This window comes from Periplaneta americana, chromosome 1, assembly GCF_040183065.1.
Source record: "Periplaneta americana isolate PAMFEO1 chromosome 1, P.americana_PAMFEO1_priV1, whole genome shotgun sequence".
Taxonomy (NCBI): Eukaryota; Metazoa; Arthropoda; class Insecta; order Blattodea; family Blattidae; genus Periplaneta; species Periplaneta americana.
In genome coordinates, this window is record NC_091117.1 from 11,977,501 (window position 1) to 11,998,455 (window position 20,955).

At 36.0% G+C, this 20,955-nt stretch overlaps 1 protein-coding gene across 4 annotated transcripts in view; it reads right to left on the bottom strand.

Annotated features, from left to right (window-relative positions):
- The window catches only part of LOC138706149 (YLP motif-containing protein 1-like), a 186,413-nt gene that overhangs the window by 33,382 nt on the left and 132,076 nt on the right, over window positions 1-20,955 (bottom strand). For 3 of the 4 annotated variants that reach the window (XR_011333954.1, XM_069835260.1, XM_069835177.1), the window contains 5 exons: window positions 15,756-15,860; window positions 6,738-6,945; window positions 6,535-6,654; window positions 3,224-3,400; window positions 2,979-3,146 (listed from right to left, as the gene is read on the bottom strand). Coding sequence is in view for 3 of the 4 variants with exons in the window: in XM_069835260.1 (XP_069691361.1) it covers window positions 2,979-3,146; window positions 3,224-3,400; window positions 6,535-6,654; window positions 6,738-6,945; window positions 15,756-15,860 (778 nt within the window). In the remaining variant the exon portion in view is untranslated. The remainder of the gene's footprint in view (window positions 1-2,978; window positions 3,147-3,223; window positions 3,401-6,534; window positions 6,655-6,737; window positions 6,946-15,755; window positions 15,861-20,955) is intronic. The other variant, XM_069835341.1, reaches the window with a different exon arrangement.

The following is a 20,955-nucleotide window of genomic DNA, read 5'->3' on the forward strand; positions in this document are numbered from 1 at the left end:
TAGTAGTAGTAGCAGCAGTAGTAGTAATAATAGTAGCAGTAGTAGTAGTAGTAATAATAGTAGTAGTAGCAGTAGTAGTAATAATAATAATAGTAGTAGTAGCAGTAGTAGTAGTAGCAGCAGTAGAAGTAGTCATAGTAGCAGTAGTAGTAGCAGCAGTAGCAGTAGTAGTAGCAGCAGCAGTAGTAATAATAGTAGTAGCAGCAGTAGTAGTAATAATAGTAGTAGTAGTAGTAGTAGCAGCAGAAGTAGTAGTAGCAGTAGTAGTAGCAGCAGCAGTGGTAATAGTAGTAATAATAGCAGTAGTGGCAGCAGCAGTAGTAGTAGTAGTAGTAGTAGAATAGTAGTAGTAATGGTTTTAACTAACCACGAGAATTAAAACAATTTTCCATACTAGTAGCTACCAATTTTTAACTTCTAATAAGTAACTGCTAAAAATAATATTTTTATGAAAGAAAGCTGAGTAGTCACACAGCTTTTCTGAAAGTTTGAGCAACAAGAAAAATCCTGCCACCATCTGGGAATAGATGAAGGATCTTCTGGTTCGTTGCTAATTGCTCTACCAACTGATCTACATAGCCGCCATTCGCAAATTTTCGATTATTAAATTTGATCTTAAATTTCAGTTTTCACTATGTAAGATATACTAATCAGTTTAGACAAATATAAAGGAGGGAGAGGGGAGGGGAAGGTGTTTCTTATGGTGTGGGAATTTTCACTTCACAGTTTTTTCCAATAACTGCTTTCTTGTTGTTCTTCTCCACTAACGTACAATCCCACATTTTATCTTGAGCACTTGAGGTTTGAATTTTTTACTATTATTATTTCGTTTATATCACATTTTCATTGCTCTGTAACAGAACATCGTGCAAAATTTCAGCTAAATATTCACATTCGTAATTCACAATTTAATCAAGTCCCCATTACTGCAGATAAATTTTTACAATTTAAACTTGTTAAATATATGCAATAAATTAGATGAGCATATGTCATGATACATGGATTCACTGTATAAAACTTTGTCTAGTAACATAATTTCAAGAGCAAAATAAACTTCACATCATCTATGCAGTCACATCTTGTAATATATCATTTACTGCATATTAATTGCAAGTTTAATGTTACTTACTTATTGGCTTTTAAGGAACCCGAAGGTTCATTGTCACCCTCACATAAGCCCGCCATTGGTCCCTATCCTGAGCAAGACCAATCCAGTCTCTATCATCATAGCCCACCTCCCTCAAATCCATTTTAATATTATCTTCCCATCTACGTCTCGGCCTCCCCAAAGGTCTTTTTCCCTCCGGCCTCCCAACTAACACTTTATATGCATTTCTGGATTCGCCCATATGTGCTACATGCCCTGCCCATCTCAAACGTCTGGATTTAATGTTCCTAATTATGTCAGGTGAAGAATACAATGCGTGCAGTTCTGCGTTGTGTAACTTTCTCCATTTTCCTGTAACTTCATCCCTTTTAGCCCCAAATATTTTCCTAAACACCTTATTCTCAAACACCCTTAACCTATGTTTCTCTCTCAAAGTGAGAGTCCAAGTTTCACAACCATAAAGAACAACCAGTAATATAACTGTTTTATAAATTCTAACTTTCAGATTTTTTGACAGCAGACTGGATGACAAAAGCTTCTCAACCGAATAATAACAGGCATTTCCCATATTTATTCTGTGTTTAATTTCCTCCTGAGTATCATTTATATTTGTTACTGTTGCTCCCAGGTATTTGAATTTTTCCACCTCTTCAAAGGATAAATTTCCAATTTTTATATTTCCATTTCGTATAATATTCTCGTCACAAGACATAATCATATATCTTTCAAAAAAGAATAATATGTTGTTGTTGTCTAGTGCCTTGCATTTGGCAATGAAGCCATTAGCAGTCGTGCTTTCCAATACTTTTGAACTGTAGTTTCTTCTGATCTTAATGCTTCACAGGTCTTCAAATGGTTTTCATTCATTTCTGCTGGTTCGTTACACAGGACACACATGGGTGAAGCTGAGATACCTATTCTGTAGAGATGACTTGCTAGACAGTCATGATTTGTCAATAGTCTGAAGGCTGCAACTGCTGTTTTCCTTGGTCTCTGGGGGATTATATCTGGGTTGGAAAGTAGTGTAATCCATTTTTTGTCTTTAGCATTTGATTCTATTTCTTGTAGGTATGAATGAGAAAATTTTGTAGTGATCAAGCATTTTATTGAGGAATATGAGAAATTAAATTTAGAGTTTTGTTTTATTGTTGTGCCTTTCTTTGCAAGTGTGTCTGCGGTTTCATTCCCCATGACTCCACAGTGTGCTGGAAATGCCATTTACATATGTGCTGGCCTATCACAGCACAACAGCGTCCCTCAGCGGCACATGAGGGAAAGGTCGGTGGATCTAAATAACATCTATTTAGTCCTCCCGGCTAGGTCCGAAGGACCAGTTGACCAACGACAGGTGCGGTCCCCCTTGCATAATGGGGGTTTACGTCGGGTGATGTAACTGCCACATTGTAAAAACTGGTGCCCGTTAAGAAAACAGTTACATCAAAGCCACAACATACATGAGTATGAGTCCCAAAAAGAATAATATTAAAAAAACATAATCTCACTTATTTCGTGAGTAAAACATTTTTTTACCTCTTCTTCATTTATCAACTAAATAATATAATGTGCAAGAGTGTGTATTAATGGATTTGAAATTCTATTAATTTACACTGGCCATGTTAGAACTTAAAATTTATTTCCAGCTGATGGCTTCCTTAATGTTTCAGCCATTTTTTATGGTAACTCCACAACAAAAAGAGATACCTAATAGCCCAATTAAAGAGATACCTAATAAACCCATTAAATAAACAACTTTTTCACCATTTAAACAAGCAATTACTAACGGGATATCATGACTACAAATCGAAGCCTGTGGCACATAGCACTGGTATATGGAGATGAAAAAATTTCAAATTAGCTTTTAATCACACACCTCTGTGATGGCAACAGACTGTAGGAGGGATCGGACATCCACACGCAAGTAATGTCGTGGCGTTTCTTCCCAGTTCTTGACAATGTCAGCTATCTCCTCCTCTGTGCGATTGTGGATGTTGCGTTTTGTACAGGTGCTGACGTCCATATCCATCTCGCAGATGTATACCTGCAAGCAAATTAAACCTTTATAGCACGCTGCACAAATGTGCATGTGATAACCACACCGTATGGAAAATATCGCACCTGGAAGCCCTTCTGCTTGGCGTAGCTCCACATCTCTTCGAAGTGCTTCACTTGGTGGTTCACGCAGTCCACGATGATGAATGGGAAGTAGCCATCATTCACTGTCTTGCGGAAAGCCTTGAGAAGGGAGCTTCTGTAGTGCTTCTCCATGGCTGCTTCATACTCATACTCCATCACCTGCAACAGTTGGTTAAGTTACATTCCCTCTGCCACAAAAATTATAACTGTTCAGTGTAAATAAAACAAAAGATATAAATTACGGATCAATAAGTTATGGGAGTTTGAACAAAATGGAGAGTATGTATACTTCCAGTAAAACTTCTTTTATACATTTCACACTTACTCATTTTTGTGTGAGGTCCTGGCAAAATTCCTATGCTTTCCATGTTAATTTATTTCGGATGTACGTTTTTCATACTTTTACAATCGCATTTTAAACCCTGGGATTTATGGAACGTCATTTATACGTTCTAAATCAATTCTGATCGAAATTAGGTTTGCTGTGAAAAATGTACGAAGCGTGTTCTTAAAGTAAGTTCCAAAAGGATGTAGTAAGTAAACGGGAAGATATTTACAAACCATTTTTGTTGCATTGTATTCCCCACACTTCAATTACTTCTCAACATAATCTCCACCATTACTGAGGCATTTATCCAGTTGTGGCACAAGTCTTTCTATCCCCTCATTGTAGAATTCGCCCACCTGCAATGCGAACCACTCCCGCACTGCTGTTTTCACTTCATTGTCGCCATCAAAACGTTGACCACCGAGGAACTTCTTGAGGTGCAGGAAGAGATGAAAGTCACTCGGAGTCAAATCCGGGCTGTAGGGGGAATGGTCAATTTGTTCCTAGCCAAATTTCGAGATGAGATTTTGGGTGTCGTTGCCATCAAAATGTTGACCACCGAGGAACTTCTTGAGGTGCAGGAAGAGATGAAAATCACTCGGATCCAAATCCGGGCTGTAGGGGGGATGGTCAATTTGTTCCTGTTCATGAATTTTTTCATCGACAGCACGCACCAAATCGTCATTGATTAAAGATGGCCGACCGGGACGCTGCTCGTCATGCACAGAGACGCGGCCCTCGTTGAACTTCCTAACCCATCTCCTGACCATTCCATCATTAATGGCATCATCACCATATACCTCGCAAAGTTGACGATGAATTTCAGCTGGTCTGATGTTTCTCGCATTCAAGAAATGGATAACAGACCGCATCTCACAGTCGGCGAGGTGCTCGATCACTTTAAACATTTCAGCTGATCACAACTAACCACACACACGGACTGAAGCTCTGAAACTGCATGCACAGCTTGTCTGAGGACTGAAGAAGAAAACACGATGCGCAAAATAACGAGTGCAGCGATGCGACGGCTATAATTGAAAACGGAACTTATTTTAAGAACACGCCTCGTAAGAACGCAAAATGGAGTCATTAAATTGTCTATATCCAGTAAATCAGTTACGTGCAAATGGGAGAATTCATTCAGAATGGGGAGAGAAGTATGTGAGCAGTTTCACCTCGTGGCTTGGAGCACAGAGAGAAAAAACACAACATTTCAAACAATGATGATTCGGCACCAAAGTTGTGACTGCACTGAATACAACTACAAACCATCTTCCTTGAAGGAAAGGAACTGGCCACCCTATCCCATTATCTCCCGGCCTAGTTGCTTTTTGGTATCACCTGTGAGATTCAGACCTGTCTTCGGACAATTGACTAAACAACAACCATCCTTCCAAGGTGAAAATCTGCGAGAAAGTCTCATTGTAACATTCCATCAGTAGGTACGTACATGTTTAAATTATTTTTTTGGTGGTGGTGGTGGGGGGGGGGTAATTTCAGATAGTGGAATGCATGTCTAAAAATGGATTTAGTGTCCATCTGTCATATTGTTTTGAGTGTCCTCCAGAAAATATTTAAAGAGTTGTTGTTTTTATAATTGTGCAAACTTAATTTAACAAACACAATATTTGCCGTATCACATGTAGCTAAATTTTCCACGCGTTCTTTAATGCACTGAAATCCATTACATTTCTTTTTGTCACGTGATGTAGACCAGATATCAAGTTTTTTTTTGTAAGTCCTTTGATTTTATTCCTGGCTATTATATGTTAACATCTTGGCCTTGCGAACTCGTACTATTCAGAGTGTTTCAGTGTTCGAAGACAGTATATCAGCAAAGGAGGCTACTATAAGTTATCTTCATGAAGTATTTCACGTCAATGTTGCACTATATTTTTCTATTTTGGTTGTTCTTTGGGTGGTTTCCACTGATTTTGAGTAAAATTATCGTTGTATTCAATGTTACAGGGATTTGTATTTTTCGAATGGGGTTAAGTATCCTACCAGTTCGATAGAGAGGAGTTAAATACAGAAGTCTCGCCCAAAAATGGGTCGCATCTTCGAACCACTGCCCTAAGTGATTTGACAACAATGCATAATACATCATATTGCCATGGATGAATATATAATAGGATGCGAAACTTACTGAGTTTCCCATAACACATACTAGAGGCGCTGTTGCAGAAATTGACCTTGCTGCCACCTGTTGGGGGGAGGGGCGTTATTACATCTAGCAGCGCACCAAGTAGCGAAAAGAGTAATTACTCCATGAATTTAGCAGCGCACCTGGTGACGAAAATGTTAAACTGTGCAGAAAGTATTCCTTCCCACCCTCATCGATATTCAAAACTAACCCAATATAAAATAAAACAATTACAGTTTTATTCCTCACAGCATCTTCTATTGAAAATTCTTCCCGGAGCCAACAGGAAGATAAAAGAGACGATCTATTTTACACTACCCAATTAAAATATAACCAGAGACAAAAAAATAAAGCAAAAGGTTAGATAATTGGGATTGTATTTCTTTGGGTATTTATTGTACAGCGCAATGGAAAAGTCTGCAAGAACTACTTAGATAGTTTAATTTATTATATTACTATTACTTTACAATACATTTAACAACACTATTTTTACAACGTCCATAAACATCACTGTTTATACACACACGTATCACTTTATGTTCACTTATTAGCAAGTTTCTGTCCGCCATCTCGTCTCCTCAACTCTCGAGCAATATCTCGAACGGATAAATAGAGAACTCTGGGTAATGTACCCAACACGTAGTTCTAATGTTCACCACCTACGACATTGGGCGCTAATAATCTTATTTCAGCCCCCGCCGCCAGATGGTGCTGACTGCAGTTTCGCATCCTATTATATATTTATCCATGATATTGGTATATAAAATTTCTCATGAGACACATTCTCTGAAAGTCAGTGAATACATCTATCATTTCTCTAACCTTGGTGATGACCTTGCGACCAGTCTCTGGGTCTTTCTCTTCCTTCTCCACCTCCACCATGAAGTAGTCGTCCAGAGCCAGTATCCGGGGAGCAGAGCCTCCCATCTCGACTTCTTTATCCTGCAGAAAGAGACAGCAAGTCACGATCTATCTACTGTCTGTCGACTTTCCTATTGCTTCTTGTTTCTTTCTTGACGTCTTACCTTTATGAGCTTTGCAACAAACGTCTTCCCAGAGCCCGGTGGCCCACGCAGCATCATTACTAGGCGGGAAGGTCGCGTTGTTCGGCCCGGGGGGCACAGAAGATCTTCCACCAACACGGCTCTTATCTGGGTCTCAGTTGATGGCACAGGCGATGCGAACGTGGGAGGAGGAGGGGCATCTGGAGGTGGGGGAAACTCTTCACGTGTGCTGCAATCAGACAACAATTATTATAAGATGATATGTAAAACTTTAAGTCTTCTGCTGTGGCTCGAGTGGTAGATGCATCATTCTTTGCCAGGCACTTGACAAGAAGTCAGTGGCTCTTCTCGACATGTCTCAGCTTATTTAATACACATTTTCACGTCGTACTAGTATGCCAAGGGTTACTGTTACATATACAGTAAAACCCCGATAAGACGCTGTTCAAGGGACCGGGTGTAAACCGCATATTAGGCGGGTATACTAATTTTGACTTATATACAGTATCTATTATAGTACAGGCAGAATCAATAAGCGGGTTTTTGCTTTGGTATGGAAACTCATTCCACACTTTCTCTAGCGGTTTATGACCTGAACAAAGAGACCTTTCTGTCGCTCTGTTCGAATGTTAGTTATTGACAAGTGCTTGTCTGTGATACTACTGTGCTACAGTTTGTTCGTAAATACAATACATCTCATAATAAATAGTATTTTTAAACAGCTACTAATCATCGAGTACTGTAATCGCTATCATATCTCAATCGAGCCCTGATATCAGAAGTCTTACTAAAGGTGTTGTTTATCAACTTCACTGTTTCTTGAAAGAACTATGAGGACATTAAAAGTCACTGTCAAAGGCCAGTGGCGCTTCTTTACAATCAGTCCAGATAATTTATGCAAAAGGGAGACGAATAGCAGTGAAACAATGATCCTATGGGGCCTAATTTTACATATATTTATTTGAAGAATACACGGCCAGATGTAGATAATATAGAATTTTACATTTAAATTAATAATATATATATATATATTTTTTTAGATATTGTAACATTTTATTTTATCCTATATTAAGTTGTATATTTGAGACATTAACAATGGAAAATTGTTTCATTATTTAGATTGTTGAAGACCATTATTAAGTTAATTTAATTTTTTTAGACATTGTTCACGGAGTATGGTAATTTTCTTAATTGTTATGCTAATTATATCTCTGTCAAATGGAGTATTATATTGTAGTCTACTACATGTTCTTGACTGCTAAATTTTTAGGAGCTCCTGTGTTAGTTATAATTAGGTAAAATACATCATGTTTGGGAATAAAATATTAAGATCATAAAATGATATATTTAATAACTTGTCAATAATACATTAACTTGAGAAGATATAAATGTGACTGGCGACTATTTTATCGACTTTTTTCATTGAATATATACTATTTCAACACTTCTTGTATTGAATTGTTGATGGACTTCAATAATACAGACGCATAAACAAGACTGAATGAAACTCACCGAATAGAATCAGAATAGTGCTGAGTGCCCAATTTATAAAACGATTTTTTATGTCATACTTATTATGTTATTTATTTTATTAAGCTAAGCCATTCGTAAGTGTGCTTTAATTACGAAACTCGTTCATGTTATAATACTATACATATTCCACAATCAGTAAACATAACTTGCAAAAAATTATAATGATAATATTGAGTAAAGAACATAGGCCCTATTTGTAATTCCTACAAATCACGTTATTATTTTATTTATTTTCTAAGTTTTCCTGTAGTGAAAAAGTATCATCAGAGTTATTTGGGACAGGACCATACACCAAGCAGGTTCTGAGGGGTATAGGAGTCGGAGTTCGCCAGATCCGCCGATTTCTTCTGCCCCTAGTACAGCATTTTTCTTTATTAAAATACATGATTCATGAAAGGTAATATAGTATTACTGCATTATGTAATTACTGTACTGTACGTCAAAGACATTTACAATATGTACTGTACTTAATTCTTTCGGAAAAAAAAATCATTTATAGTTATTTGCCGTGTGCGTGTTCTCCAAGCCTTCATGTTTACCACACTTCAGTTTCCCGCGATTACATCCTCCCGACGACATCGCAACTGTAGTGATTGAGTCGCGATTTTTTATTATCATTCTTAATATTGATTATGGGATTCCTATCAATGAACTAGGTATCGGAAACAAATGTTTGGGTATTTTCTTGGATCTATGGAAAGCTTTTGACACTATCAATCATAATTTACTTTTGGACAAACTACATACTATTGGCGTTAGAGGTATAGTTTTAAAATTATTCCAATCATATTTTAGTAACAGAAGGCAAATGACCAAAATTGAAGATCAATTTAGTGAATACAAATATATTGATATAGATGTACTGCAAGGAACAATTTTGGGACCTATTTTATTTCTAATATATGTTAATGATCTGCTAAATATAAATTTAGAAAAATTTAATGGATCTATATATTCATATGTGGATGATACAGTAGTTATTTTCAATGGTTTTTCTTGGCAAGAAGCATACAGAAATGCTAATATAGGTGCTAATATTGTTAAAAAATGGCTTAATTACAACTTCCTTTCTTTAAATATATCTAAATCAACTTTAGTCCCTTTTTCGTTAACAGCTGCCAGTGTTCAAAATTTAAAATTTAGCGATGAATATAGACTAATAATACACAGTGAAAATTGTTTAGATCCCAAAAGTTGTAAATGTCCACCATTGAAAGAAGCCACGTATGTCAAATATTTGGGTATCATTATTGATCAGAATTTACAATGGCCTCATCACATTACTTATCTTTGTAAGAGGCTTCATAAAACAATTTATAAATTCGTTAATCTTCGATGCTATTTACCCATTAGAGTTCTACGAAATGTTTATTTGGCCATTATTCAGTCTATCATTCAATATGGTATAATTGTTTGGGGTGGAAGTACAAAAATTAATCTTAGTCCGTTAAATTTACTACAAAAACGAATAATTAAAATTTGTTCAAAGAAACTTTTCGATTATCCAACTAAATTAATTTATTCTGAATTTAATGCATTTAATATTGAACAAATTTATAAGTATACGCTGTTAAAATTTTATCATAAAAATCGTAATAAGTTTGTATTACAGACACATAATTATGACACAAGACGAAATATTAATTCAACATTAGTAGGACCTAAAAGTCTCACATCTGCTGGTCTAAAGCATAGTATTAATTTTGGGCCTCAGTTGTACAATGCTTTAACTAAATTACACCCAGAACTTCTAACATGTAACCCACTAACATATAACAAGAAAATTAGAAACATGTTAATATCTTCAATTTGATTAAATAAATTTATAGCCTATGTGTATGAATTAATCAACCTATATTATATTTGTATTCTATAATTTTGAAATATATATATATATATATAGTTCTACTTTTCACGTGCGATATTATTCTTCTCTAGTGTTAATATTATATTATATAATTCCATTGCCACTGTAATTTAAATTTTAGTTCCTATTTTATTTTACTTATTTATTTTTATTATTATTATTATTTTTTTTTCTATATTTCTCTTATATTAATATTGTATTATATAATTTCTGTAACTGTAATTTTAATTCTATTTCCTATTTTATTTTATTTTATATTCTCTTATAGGCCTATTAATATTACATCTGAACTGTGACCGAACACAAGCGCTGCTCATTAGGTCTCAAATTTTGTTAATACTACTTTATCTCCTTTTTTTTAATATTGTTTGTGTTATATTTCTATTTCTCTTGTTTGTTTGTAATTATATATTCTTTATTCTGTATATTTAAATTTAAATAAATAAATAAATAATGAATCAGAGAGTTGTTTCTGAGTAAGTGTACTGTTCTCTTCGTACTTTCGTAAGATTTCCAATTTTTCCGACACAGAAAGCGCTTTTTGTTTAACACTCATTGTAATCACATTCACAGACACTTCAATACACAGAAGGATAACAAACTGACCAGCAAAAATTTCCAGAATTTTATTAGGAGTGAGGAATGCTGTTTGAGAGAGAGGGTTAGCAAGAGGGTGAGGTATTGTAACTGTATGTAGCCTTTAACCGTGCAGGTAAGGAGTCGAATAAGAGAGTTAACAAGAGGGTGGGGTATACTAAGGTATGAAGTATGAAGGTTTAAATGCGCAGGTAAAGGGTCGAATACCAATACTTTTCAGGTTAATGGCACCAGTGAGTTCAATGACCAAGATGTTTCATCGCTGTTACAGTACATTGCTGAAAATTACATCGAAAATATTCCACAAAAACAGTATATTATGCGGGACTTGAGCACAACAAACGGGGTATTTTATAAAGGCGTTATGTATGAAATGTGCAGGGACCGGAAAAAAAAAGCGTATTACACGGGATAGCGTAATAAGCGGGCGTGTCTTATCGAGGTTTGACTGTACTGAGAGATCCAGTCTTAAACTGACCACCAATGTAGTATGCCAGAATAAAAATGACCTATGCATGTACAAGCCAATGGTTATTCAGTCAAGAAAGTACTTCTGTGGTTAAGATATGAGTGTTTTTAGTTTTTCTTTGTTTTTATGTGAATTTTGAACAAAGTGATATGACTTAATTCCAAAAAGAGTTTAAGTATGATTTATACATATCAACAGAATTATAGTCCCGTCGCTCTAATTTCCGGCAACCAATCACATTGCAGGTAGGCTACATTTAAACGTGTGCATCTTGTGATTCGCTGATTCATTTCTTAAGGCTCTATAAATACTTAATATAATGGCCCGCCATTTTAGCTCTTTCATTGCTGTTCGCAGAAAGCACACGAAGACGTTATTTGCCATTCAATTATTTGCTGACTTACATTGCGTTTGATTTATTATCATAGGAGCTACGACATGATAATGATTAACGGTGTGGCAAATAGATTCCTCGTATGGTAGCTCGGCAACGTAAGAACAAAAATGGCGAATGATACTATCTACCTAGACTTTATAGAGCCTTCACTTTCTAAGACGTAAGCAAAGAGGCGGAGTCACGCCGGAAATAACAGCGTCGGGACTATAGTATGTGAACTTTAGACATGGTTAAAAGTTGAGTTCCCCAGAGTTAGGGTTCCACATTGTTCCATGATATAGAACTTGGTACATAAATAAATTTCAGGAGACAGGTATCGTTAAAGGTACAAAGAGTACTAACCAAGGAAACCTTGGATGACAATGGCTTTTGACTGAAAAAATCTCTATCAATATGCTTTAGTGCAGCGTTTCTCAAACTATAGTCCGCGGAGAACCTGTGGTCCTTGAGATCTGCCCTTATGGTCTTTCAATAGAAGACAGAAGAAAAAATAAAATTCAAACTAATTGCGTATCACACTACAGCTTAAAATCTCAGAGTCTGAAAAATGACACATGGCAATCAAATTTCACTTTTTTCCCAGTACTGACATTTTATTAAATTTCTTACCCTACCTGTCTACCGACTTCCCACTCTACTTTCAGCAACAAAAGAGGGATTTCAAGCACTATAAACGTGGTGTTTCTCGCCGTATTTTCCCTGCACATCTGGCGCTGTGCCTGTAACCCAGCCAGGGACCACCCGAATTCATAACAGAGGACCAATGTACCGAACCTTAATTACATTTGAATATATAAGTATACTGGTATTAAAATATGATACAAAAATGATAAAGTTGCTTTTGAAGGGAACAAGAGTAAGGTGGTGCGGAACTGTAATGACTTTAAAAAGTGGTCCCCACTTCAAAAAAGTTTGAGAAACGCTGCTTTAGTGCATCTTTTGTATTGTTCTGTGCAAAAGTCTACAGAGTTACTGATGTTAAAACTGTCATGCACGCATTTTTAGCATCTATTTGCTCAAATGGGGCAAGTACATAATCATGTATTACAAGATACAGAATCAGTTGCTGCCACAATGCATTAATGAGAATGAGAGGCTTGCATTTCTAGCAGGTTCATATTGACTTTCCTGCCAATAGCACACACATATACCACATGACAGCTAAATGGCAACTGGATCACTCAATTGAAGGCTGTGAACAAAGAGGATTTTGAAAAGATCTGTTCTTACTCTTTTCTGTCAGAGGCCTCCACAATTATCATGATTACAAATACGGAATCCATACAATATCTGCCTAAACAAAGACTATTTTGTTCTTCAGAGAGATGATTGTAACATTGCTAAATTGTGATTATGGAGAGATACATTTTTTATATTTGTATCAATCAGCAGAACACACTTACTGGAGACAATGATCTCCGTTAAACAGCATAATTAGTTTTTTTAATCAATGATTGGTTGAGCTGTCCCACAGTCAATAAGAGAAAAAATGACTTCCATTACTGTTTTCACAACTGTCACATTTTCAGTAATAAAATGTGTTTCTATTCCAGAATATTGTAAAATATTACAGAAAATGGTCCCCTCTGTTTTTTAACCTGCTTTCATGTCAATGACTGATCAGATATGAAGCACAGTAAAACTTTATTTATACATTTTTATGGAGGGAAGAAAAGAAGAAGAAGAAGAAGAAGAAGAAACACACATGAGTGAGAAAAGTGTATAACTGAAGACTACACAGGAATAATGAGTGAAGCCAATTTTGTAACATTTTCACAAGAGAAATTAGAATTTCATAGTTAAGCCATCTTTGAGTCTATTACACAATACTCAAATTTATTTCTAACACATACCGGTACTTTACAGAATGTAAGATTCTTTGTAGGAAATCTTAGCTCTTTAGAGCCAAAGATGGTTGTTATATCACATTTGAAACTCCAAGCTGTCTATATGTTTGTTACCTATTCACGCGATACTGGCCAAATGAATTTCTATAACAATTGGTATATAAATTATGTTGTTAAAATTTAAGTTGTATGGCATTTAAAATATTTTCTTTAAAAGGGGAGTTATAAGAGGGCCTGAAGTCAATAAATCAAAATATCTCGCTTATTACTGATTTTTTTTAAAGTTACATCACAGAAGTTTCTTTAAAAAATGTTTCTGATAAGTTTTATTCTATGCAAAATTTTGATACGACTGACCAGACATATGAGTTTTAAAATAACAATGTTTTTTTTTATATATCAGTGCCCCCTCAACTAGACTAATACAATGAAGTGAAAACAAATGACTGCAATTATTTAAGATGGCCTTGCACAACAAATTGAAGATATTCAATTAACAGTATTGTTATATGGATATCATTGTAATCTATATGCATATAAATGTTTATAAATATATAAAGATAGAGTGTGTGTTTGTATGAAGTAATCTCAGAAGATACAACTCTTCCACTATTGAAAAGTGTAGCTCCTCTAGATGGACATAGTCTATATATCTTTACGGTAACTCCAGAGTGAATCGAGGACGGAACACAAATGTGCAATATGGCAGGATTGAAACAGATCCTTACGCACAGAAAACTTGATATACTGTCGAAACATTTTTATTACTTAATTACGTATTTGAGTGAGCCACGGTAATCTAAAGTTCTACTTAAACTTTACTTAGTCCACATAAAATGCTAATTTTAACTACATTTCAATTTATTTTTGTCCACGGAACATAAACAATTTTGTGCGAGATCGTGTGTATTTGCTTGGTTTCCATACAAAACCAATCCGCGGAAAGTCTAAAATTCCACATTCAGTATTCCCAACGTAACACACATAACAATTTCCCTCTTCTTACCGCTTAAGTGACATATTGATTTTACTGCTTTAGGCTTTTAACATATTATTTTTAGAGACGTTCAATATAGTAATAATTATAAATTGGAAACTTACCACTGCAATTTCACCTAAATTGCACTGTTAATTATTGTTCTTAAATACTTACTTACTTACAAAAGGCTTTTAAGGAACCTGAAGGTTCATTGCCGCCCTCACATAAGCCCGCCATCGGTCCCTATCCTGTGCAAGATTAATCCAGTCTCTATCATACCCCACCTCCCTCAAATCTATTTTAATATTATATTAATATTATTTAATTTATTGTTCTTAAATATTTGCAAAAATTAAGTAAACTCTACAACTCCACTAAAGTTACTGCATTCACGATGCAAGTAACATTAAGGAAGCCATGAAAACATCAACAAGATTCCAGATGCCGATGTTATTACTGCAATATGTTATATAAATAATATTGTTAAAATATTAAAATGAAAAATAAATCATTACATAACCTTACCGTTTGTTTTAAGTTCGCATTTATAGACTGGGGGAAAAAAAAGACAGACATACTGTATATCACGGCCTGCTGGAGTATAGTAAACACAGAAAACATTTTAAAGCAACAATGTTGAAGATAGATATTTTTGTTTTGCAAATTGGCCGCCATTGAACAGAAACCAAGATGGAGATTTCATTGCAACTAATTAGAAATTCCTCTTTCAGGTATGTAATGAACGATCTTCGCACAAAATAATGTACGATACACGAGCGGTATGTTTTCTTTCAATTCTCGGAAATTAAAAAAGCTCAACTACGTTTCGCTTTTTCAAACTTTTCCTCGAACATGGAAACTTCAACACACCGCTCTTGTAACGCATATTACTATATCCTTTTACTAATAATACAACTGTGACCTGAATATTTCTGGAAACAAGTGCAGCACAGCACGGGTATGCTAGTAAAATAAATAAAGTTTCGTATCTCCCAGAATTTAAAATACGATCACATAAGTGTAAAAATGCATAAACGAAAAACATATCCAAAATAAATTAACATGGAGAGTACAGAAATTTTGCTGGGATATCGGGGGGAAAACGAATAATAAGTGTGAAAAACGCAGGAAGTGTATAAAAGAAGTTTTACTATGTTTACATATATTTTCAGGGGAGTGGATCAGTTGAGGATATGAAACTCAGAAGCATAATGCAAGGTTTCAATGATAAATAATGAAAAAATCCTGTCTGTGCATTTAAGCAACAGAGAAGCAAATCAGCGTTGTGGGACAGCTCATCTGTATGTCTGAACTCAAAATGCAGCTCCTGGCAGTGCTGCACAGACCTACCTTTCTTCTTTATTACTTTCTCTGTAGCGGCCACCACTGCCTCCTCTGTCTCCTTCTCTCTCCCTATCGCGTCGACCCCAACGATCTCCTCCGCTCTTCCTGTATCTATGGACATTTACATAATAACAATGTCACTCTCTTTACCTTACTGTATGTCCTCCGGTCCTGTGGCCAAAACCAAATCAATAATAAAGACTGGGCGGACAAGGTTACATCAGCAGTCTTCGGAGAGTATCATCAGTCCGGGTAAAATAAGAAAAACATGCTCAAGAAAAGAAGTATGGATGCAGCAATACATTCCAATTTTATTGCAATTCAATGGTGACATATGTGAAATAATGCGCTCTTCCATATTTGCTAATTTAAGGTCACAAATGATTAAACTTACATTTTTCTGTACGTACGAGTATATTAATTTTATTGTATCTAAACTGTATAATATCAGTATATTTGTACAAGAACTGAGTGATGATAAATTAAAAAGAGCCTAGAATTATTTATTTCATTTTATTTATTTATTTTTTTTTTTTTAGCCAGACAACTCATTGATCATATAAACACAAAAATTGAGGCAATTTTGAAAACTTGGGATCTATGAGATTATCAGAAATAATTACTTACCGGCACACTAAAAAATAGGAAACAATAAATAAATTCTAAAATTATTAATTACATAATGAATAGTGATAATTATAATCCGATGATGACAATGCAAATGTGAATGAATGAAATTTCATAAACAGTCATCCTATGAGGCTGACATATTCCAAGCAGATGGAATGAATGGATTAATTTATATATGGATATTAGTATGGGTGGATAAATGAATGTGTTTATGAACAGACAGAAAGACAGATCTATGAAAAGATGATGGAACTAGGGATAGATAAATGAATGGAAGGAAGGATGTATGGATTTATAAAACAGACAAATGATGGGAAGATAGATGGATGAGTGGACAGATAAATGTATGGATTTAAGGACAGACTGGTGGAGAAATCGGTAGGTGGATGGATCACAGGGAGAGACTAGTGAAATGGACCAATTTTTGGTTCATAAAAATTACTTCTCGCCTTAATGATTATGTTCACAAAGTTTTATAACCATGTGGCAATCCAAGTCTTAACTACATTTTGGTTCTTAGAACATTACTCTATCTTTTAAAAATGAGTCTTAAAAACAAATTTTAATCGATCATTGTACAGTAAAACCCCGATTATCCGTCACCCTATTAACCGATTGGTGGATTATCCGACTGTCTTTCTCTGTCGCAGAAAAAAATATGAAGTACTACGTGGTACAGTCATTAAGTTCTGACACTGACGCCTGAAGGGTAGGCACCCACAAGAATCTGGATGTCTCAGAAGATGCCGCGTGATACGGCGTACACTTAAACAGATCGATATCCTCCCTCAATATAGTCGCCGTTGGCCGCTATGCATGTCTGCCAACGTTGGTGTAGCTGCTGGAAGCACCGCTGAAAGATGTTGGCAGGAAGATGCCGTACGGCTTCTCTTGTGGCAGTCATGACCTTTTCGGCCGCATAAAAATTACGGCCTCGTAGGAATGATTTCATGAGGGGAAAGAGAAAAAAAAATCGCATGGTGCGAGATCAGGTGAGTACAGAGGGTGTGGCAAAACAGCGACCTGTTGCCTTGCAAGTTCCTCTTGGACAAGGATGGAGCGATGTGCAGGGATGTTGTCGTGTAGCAACAGCCAATTCTTCCTATGCCAAAGCTCAGGACGCTTACGACGAATTGAATTGCTTAAACGGCCAAGAATCTCTTTGTAGAGGATCTTGTCTACAGTTGCACCTTGTGGGATGAATTCTATGTGAACAATTCCATTTGAATAAAAAAACCTGTTAAAGCATCACCTTGCCTTTTGACCTGTCTTGTTGCGGATTTTTCTGTCGTGGAAATAATGGCGTTTTCCAGGTGGCGGATTGTCGCTTCAGTTGCAGATCGTAAAGGAAACACCATGTTTCGTCTCCAGTTATGATCGGTTATAGCAGTTTCGCCTAATTTCTGACAGAATGTGACGTTTGCCCGTTGCTCAAACTGCAACATACTCGAGTTCCGACGCGCGCATTCAAATCACCGTCACAACAAAGACCGTAGTTCTGCTTACAGTGCATGCACTCAACTGTCTCTTGTTGGGTCGAGAGACTAACTGACAAGGTATCATACCATGGCGCCACCTATGCGCTATAGTGCACCTTAACGCCACTATGCGCTCAGTATTAGAACTTAATGACTGTACCACGTATACATTATATCAGTACCAATTTTTTCTACAGAGTTTTTTTTACAGTAAAGTGGTGAATATTAAGAATTTTGCTGTGGATATTTCATTTCCTATTAAAAATGTTTGATTTATAAATGAAATTTGATGTGATCTAACGATTATAATGATTGTTAAAGTTAATGTTGAGTAGATCAGAAAATAGATAATTCGTATACTTTCTCCAATGTTTATGGCCACTAATATTCATCCCATATGAACCTTTACTCTTACGCATTATTGCCTACTCTTCGAGTGGCCGTACTGTTTAACTTCTATGAAAAAGTCTCCTACAAGTGTTAAAAGAAACATGTTGTAATTCGGAAAAAAGTGCCAGTAATTGAGTGGTTTGGGAAAGAGAAAATGTGGTTCATTTCACATCACAATAGAAACAGGAATTACAAATTTACGCGATTTAGGCTAATAAAAAACAAAATAAAAACTGTATAAAATTTGTAAATCTACAACATGAGGCCTCTACTATTCCTATCTTTCCACAGACAGTCATAAGGAGATTCCCTGGCCATTAAAAACCTGTCGTTGAAACCATACTTAAGTACAATAAATAATGTTTTAATATCTGACTTATCGGAAAATCACACATGAATAGTAACAAAACAGACTTAAATTAGTGAACTTCTGATCCACTACCTAGCGTATTAAAAGAAAAGACCATGGAGGAAATTACGAAAGCATTATGTACTTAGTTTATGTAAACTTTTTAGGCTACGGATTATCCGATTTTTTCGATTAACCGTTCACTCCATCCCCTTCATTACCACGGATAATAGAGGTTCTACTGTACTTTGCTTAATTAACCTTTTTTTCCCCTCCAAAATTTCAGGAAATACCACGTATTAATATAAAAACATGCGGTAAAAAAATAAGATTGATACATGTAGTGGTTTTTGAGATTAAAATTTCACCAATCCTCCCCTCAACAGACAAGATGAAAAATGGATGAACCCATCACTGTGGAGTAAAATGGTTAGCATGTCGGGCTGTGGAACAAGCAGGCCTGGGTTTAAATCCTGGTTGGGACGAGTTACTTGGCTGAGGTTTTTGTGGGCTTTTCCCTTAGTGCATTACGAGCAAATACTGGGTAACTGTCGGCACTGAACCCTGGATTCATTTCACTGGTATTACGACCTTCATCTCACTCAGATGCTAGATAACCATCGCAGTGATAAAGCATCGTAAAAAAAGAATAGAAGGACAGGAATTTGTGTGGGCAGAGAATGGTGCACGGTTGGTTGGATGCGTTGATGAACAGAAAGGTGGATGGAATGATGATGAATCGATTTATGGATGGATGGACGAATGAAAGGGACTTATGAACGGAAGGATAGATGAATGGGAAGATGGATGCGTGAATTAAGAGACAGATGAAAGAATGGATGGACGAGAATTTGTGTTGACAGAGGGATGGTGTACGATTGGTTCAGTGCATGAATCAGAGTGCTGCATTGGAGTTAAATCGCTCGCTTGAACTCGGTCGAATGTCGCACGCTCGAGTGAGATAAGATCGGTCGTGATACGCTCGTAATAAATAGAAGCACAGTACAAGGTCATCTCACCGACATGTCTTATCTTGTATGGAAGGCGACAGATAAGATATACATATGTTTTGCTCACATGGTAAAAATAAAGCTTCATTTTCTGTGTTTACGACAAACGTTTAATGGAACGTACCAAAACGGTAACATAAAGTTATAAATAAAATAGTATGAAAAACTTCGATATACAGTTATTATTGCTAATTAATAATTATTCAATATTTGATATATCACATATATAATATGATAGGTCCATACATAGTGTTCCGCCTATATACTGCGACAATGTAGAAACGTTTTACAAAACATTATTGTTATAACAGTAGATTAATAACAATATTAGTACAGAGATAACGTCACAGAAAATATAATAAAACGAATAATCATGCTGCACAACTGTTACAGACGCAAAGATTGATATACTAATTATTAGAGATTATTATTACTAGAAAACTTGATACAGTTCTTGCATTATCATGATTGTGTTCTCCATTTATAATAATTACATTTACATCCGGCTGCAAAAGGGTATCTGTCAGATACAGGGGGGAGAGCCATTAATCCTTCCCATTGAAGGCTTTAAGGAACCAACCTGGACAAATACCCAATGTCCCATCCCTACCTTCCCGTGGTGCAGCTGTTAGTAAGCATAATTTTACAAGCTGAACTAAAGGGAGGGGCTACTCACCAATTAGCACTGGTCAGCTTGATGAGTTAGTGACTGAATTTGGTATAATTTTCCTCTATCCAATACCTAATTCCCTCTTTACCCTTTCCTATCCAGTCCTCTGACTGAACTCTTACTTTCTTTGACCCTGACGGCATTAGAGCATTCGAGGCCTAGGGGTTCATTTCCCTTTCCTTCCTCCTCTTTCTACTTTTCTGTTCCTAGTGCTGACCTGCTATGGCACTAAAATCGTCCTCCAGTGGCTTAAGGAGGGAAAGCTGGTGATCAACAAGATCTCCCAGCTAGGTCCAATGGACCCGTCGACCAACAGCAGGTGTGGTCCTCCAGACATTCTGGGGGTTGTGTGTGAATGAAGTAGCCACCAAAACGTTAAAATATGGTGTTCACTTAAATCGGCTACAACTTGCTACTTAACCGCTCCAATCTGTGCTTCATTGGCTGTTCATGATAATATCTTTGAAAAATATTGGAGTGCAAGAGGTCAAATGACTTTATTGTCAAACGCCTGGCATTAGAAAACAACAACAATTACATCCAATAACATCTATCAGATGTGGCAAAAACAAAATCACTCCTGTGTGAGAAAAAAAAAACATTTATCTACAATATTTATATTACATTTTAAAGCAAGTTTTGTAGTTGTACTATGGAGAGGTTAGTTAAACACTGCAAA